The sequence below is a fragment of the Montipora capricornis genome, chromosome 4 (genome assembly GCF_036669925.1).
Source record: "Montipora capricornis isolate CH-2021 chromosome 4, ASM3666992v2, whole genome shotgun sequence".
NCBI lineage: Eukaryota > Metazoa > Cnidaria > Anthozoa > Scleractinia > Acroporidae > Montipora > Montipora capricornis.
The window spans coordinates 10,192,401-10,197,400 of record NC_090886.1 but is presented as its reverse complement, the minus strand read 5'-3'; the positions used below and the strand labels follow the sequence as shown (position 1 = coordinate 10,197,400).

The following is a 5,000-nucleotide window of genomic DNA, read 5'->3' as shown; positions in this document are numbered from 1 at the left end:
TTTTAGAGACAAAAGGAAGTACGAGTCCTCTGGTAGAAAAAAATAAATTTAAAAAAGAGCATGAGAAAAGAAAATGTTAACAAGGCATGAAATGGGGTAGCCCGGCTGTAATTTTGGAAAATGTGCGATTTAGGAGGCAATAGCTGAATACACTTTGGCTGCTTTTCAATTTAGAGGACTGTCCAAAAAATTGAGTTTCCGAGACACAGCCTAATCGCGGGCTGTGATTGGGTCCACCCGGGTGGATAAAATGAGCACATCGTTCCTGACCTGCTACTTAAACTAAGATGGTCTTCAGGATGAACTATCCAATGAACTATCCAATGAACTACACACCTAGTCCCGCAAGACATAAGCCCCGTTTGGTTTTGCGTTTTTATGGTCCACGTCTTTGTCTCGTTCCAAGACGCACAAAGGAAGTAAGCTGATATCCAGCCATTTTAACATATAAAAAGCGGTCAACATGCCATGTATACTTACTTGAATCAAGGGTCGTAACGGTTAGATTTCGCCAATTTCCCCACCGTGCGTTGTTAGATCCTGCAACCGCCACCACGTAGCTGGTCCAAGGTTTAAGGTCAGTCACGACCCCTCTGAGGCTTGTACTGACGTTGACAAAGATATTGTTATTTGGAAATTCTCCTTCAATTTGTATTCCTGCCAAAGAAAACGACCCTTTTCTTCTCCCTGGCACAGCTAAGATCTGAAAGTCAACACACCAGTGAACAAGAATAAGCAGATTAAATGCTACTCAAATCTATTGAGGTGCCTATGATCTCAACATAGTTTTCCACTTTATTTTATCTTCGAAATCGTCCAAATGCATTGTGTTGTTTTTAGAACCACTGGATTGAAAATTCAGTTTTTATTTGCTTTGAAAGACGCAAAAAAGTGGTTATACTTGATTCATAACCGAGCAATAATTAAGCAATAAAAAACGTTTTCCGTGTTGCATAGCCTGATATAAACACGAGAGGGGTTGGGAGAATTCGAGACAGTTATGCAAACCAGAGACGAAGTCGAGGGTTTGCATAACTGTCGAGAATTCTCCCAAAAGATAATTCAACAAATGAAGGAAAATGCTGTTTTTTTTCACTTTTTGATTGAAACAGATTTTCTTGACACACGCACATATTTCCTACCAACCAATCAAAACGCGCGTCTGCCAATGCATAACCAATCAAAATTCATGAGATGTCACAGCCGTGTTTACCTACTGTCATCTAAACACAGCTATTGACCAATGAGAGTGAGCGTACTATCCTAATTATTTATAAAGGGGAATGGGTTTAATACCGGGTTGACGTCATAGACCACTCTCCTTCATTGCTCGGTAATGGATCAAAGTATGACCACTTTTCCTGTCTTTAAAAAAAAGGCAATTTTCAATTCAGTGGTTCTAAAAACAACACAATGTATTCGGACGATTTCGGAGAACAAATAAAGAGGAAAACTGTTTTGAGGTGATAAACACTTAAAGAATTCCTTCAATTCAGAATCTGCAATGAAAGAATATACCGACCCCATAACCATCCACTGTCTCGGGGAAGAGGACCTGTATCGCATTCCATTTCAACTCCACGGAGCTTGAGTTCACACGGACAACGGTAAGATTTTCCGGAGGCAGCAGTCGGGGCTGCTCTAAGTGAACAGCGATGGCAGGGCTCTCGGGTCCAGCACCAACGGAATTTTCCACTCGAATTGAGATTTCATATTTGGTGTTACCCAGCAATTCAGTAAAGGTATGAGCAGATCCGCTGCAGTTGGTAATTGTCACATTCTTCCTAGGTAAGCCGGTAGCATTTTGACGATAGAAAAGCCTGTAGACACAATTAGGCCCGCTCCAATCAAGCTCATCAAGAGGCTAAAAACAATAAAAAAGACGTATATCTAGTTATATTTTGAATCATATCTCTCTGATCTTACGCGCGCTGTGATTGGCTAAATCAGCGAGCCGTATTCTACAGTACGCAACGGGCAACATTTTCTAGCAAGTTTTCTCGTCGTTTCTGTTACATTACAGTGTGACCGGGAAAACCGTAAACACCTAAAATATGTCAGGAAAGCTTATTGTTTTTAAGCCGATCATGTTTGAGGACTTCACACGCCAAAACCACATACTGAATAACAGTTATTATTTGAAAGACATTTCTTTTGGCTTGAAAAATTGTTTTCCCTAGTTTTGTTTGAAGTTATCTATTTTATTTTGATTTCATTTCGTGTTGAAAAACTCGTGACAATGTGTACTACATTGCGCAAACTGATAACTGACTACTTCGCGTGCATAAAAACAATTTACTTAACTCCTTACAGATATAAAGGTCAACAAGAAAGCTCCAAACCAAAGGAAACATTCTCGCGAGGCCAATGTTACCACTTTTATCATAACCACTTCAAAAATTCTTATCGGCAGCTTTTTGCTTCACACAATGAAAGCACGAGTAATATGCTAAACTATCAACTTGTAGTTAAACACAAATTGCTGTGAAAAACATTGTCAAATAACGCATTTTTATAAACTTTAAGTTTCGTATGCTACAACATATAGTTTTTATTTATAATTAAGCGTCGATGGCCGAAGAACAAGGGCTTATGTCAACTTGTAATTAGAGTGTCTTTTTGGCGAATGAAGCGTTTGAAATGTATGTAGTTTGCTCATACCATATGAAACGACCTAAATATTCCCGTTTCACAATACAACGTTCTCAAGCGATTCTTAAAATCCAATTAAGAAAACCATTAATACATTCAAAATACACCCCTCTCGTTTGAAACAATCTCTATAATGGCCCATAGCGATTCGAAATTTTACACCATTAATTTTTGCTAATAATTTTTTTTGAAGCCCTTTCCAATAAAACTTTGTCAGCGTATGCTAACGTTATGCAAATGAAATCGTAAACTTGTGTAAAGAAAGGATTATCGCTTTGCATGGAACAACGATAGCGCTACTTTTGAATTACAGCTGAAGCGTAACCGCCTTTAACTAGGACGTCACTTCTTGTCATGCATCGTCCTCTGATTGGTTCAATTCCCTCCGCTTTCCAGCCAAAATAACATGGCGGACGCCAAGAGAAAATGAGGGGACAGAGAGGGAGGCTCCTGGTCCAGCCCTTGGGATATGTCATGTCCACGGAAGTTATTTTTAGACGAGCAGAAGTCTTCCGAGACGTCCGCATGCAGGCCAACTTTGGTCCGATGTTTGAAAGAAAATAAATATTCATCAGCCTTTCACGTGCGCCGTCATTTTCTCTTTTCACTTAGAACCTGAGAGCGAAGCAAGACTGCATGCGGACGTCTCGGAAGACAGACTTCCGCTAGAACAAAGACTTCCGCTCGTCTAAAAATAACTTTCGTGGACATAACATATCCCGGCCAATGTCCTGAGCCTCCCTCTCTGTCCCCTCATTTTCTCTTGCGGACGCTTGATAAGATGAATCGGGCTCTGAATGGTCCATCTGTGTCACGTGGTACCCAATCCGACCTCCTGATTGGCTACTGGCTATATAAGTCAGGCATACAACTAACTTGGAACGTAAAATTGAATGCTTTGTTTCAGAGCCTGTAAATTGCATTTACCTGGCTCATTCATTCCAAATTGCACTCATAATCGTGACTACCAAAATTCTTGAATCGTATTGATTATCGACAGCCCTGATTGGCTGCTGACAGCATTGCATTTTTTTTTTTTAACAAAATGCTAAAAAGAGTTGATTCAGTGCCAAAATAGTTAATTCCAGCGCAATTTACTCACAGAACTCTCGGTTTTCATTGGCTAATAAACAATAGGGTTTGGTAAGAACCAATCACATCTTTTGTTTTAGTGGCGTGAAACTTGAACTTAAACTTGAACTTGTGGCGCGTGTCACCTACGAACCGGAATTTGCTTTGTAATTTTCTTATGTATGTTCTTAAAAAGTAATCATACGAGGTTTCTCGTTCAATTTGGAAATAATTTGCACTCGTGAGTTTTTCAAAAAGCTCAAATTTTGATACTTTTTGAAAAACCCACTTGCGCAAATTATTTCCAAATTGACCTCGAAGTCGTACAATTACCTATACAACTTGTACTCCACTCAGTCCTATTACAATTACAAAACATGTGATTACGTATACCAATCACTCACCGTCCAAATTAAGCTCATAACACCGTCTGAAGTGTTCAGGGCTCTTAAATCCTTCGGGAAACTATAAGGCTCTAAAACACAAAGCAGATTAGTAAAATAAGAGATCTATTTTAAATTCATTTTAAAGAAATATTAGGGGCATTCTGTGAAGTCGCTTTTATCGAAACGAAAAGACTTCTGTACACGTGAAATTTGCATGTCGGATTTTGGAATGTCTTATTCACCTTCACGGTGAATAAAATATCATTATGGGTCTTCATTAGATCATGATGTATCACAAAGACCTGACCAACATAAATTTGAATTTCATTTCTTACTGGGACAAACGAGAAAAACTATTAACTGACTTGGTCTACCCCGAGTTCACTAAAAAGCAAGAAACTTAAAGTACCAATTTTCTCTAGAAAGAATCACATTGTTTAAATCATTTTTTCCTAAAAAGATTGATACGCGCTTTCCATGCTCAAACAGATTTGAATAATGAAGAAAACGTAGGCAATGTTATCCTTCGATATGACCTCGTTAACATCCATTGCTTAGGCTCCGTAATCTTTTATTTCACCTAACAATTATCCTAACTTATGAGATACTTACTTTTACTTTCAGTAACGCACCCGTCTACAATACGGCCAGGGAATCCATACCCGAGGCTGTTGTTGGCTCGGACTCGGAATTGTATTTCACTCCAGGGTTTCAAGTTATTGACTTCATAAGAGCGACTGAAGCCACCTGGAACATCTACCAGTTTTGAAAAAGAAGGCAATTGGCGCTGTTTTAAACTATGACCAACAGGCATAGACCTCTCCTCGATGATGAAGCCGGTTGGAAGGATATCTGAAGGCAATCTCAGCTCCCACGTGATATTCGTGGTGT

General features: G+C 39.2%; 1 protein-coding gene across 1 annotated transcript in view; it reads right to left on the bottom strand.

The window, feature by feature from the left end:
* The window catches only part of LOC138045494 (uncharacterized), a 61,897-nt gene that overhangs the window by 34,303 nt on the left and 22,594 nt on the right, over positions 1 to 5,000 (bottom strand). The window contains exons 8-12 of the mRNA XM_068892021.1: positions 4,722 to 5,000; positions 4,128 to 4,198; positions 1,523 to 1,864; positions 481 to 703; positions 1 to 29 (exon numbers count right to left, since the gene is read on the bottom strand). The exon at positions 1 to 29 is cut by the window's left edge and continues 84 nt beyond it; the exon at positions 4,722 to 5,000 is cut by the window's right edge and continues 48 nt beyond it. Of these exons, the coding sequence (XP_068748122.1) occupies positions 1 to 29; positions 481 to 703; positions 1,523 to 1,864; positions 4,128 to 4,198; positions 4,722 to 5,000 (944 nt within the window). The remainder of the gene's footprint in view (positions 30 to 480; positions 704 to 1,522; positions 1,865 to 4,127; positions 4,199 to 4,721) is intronic.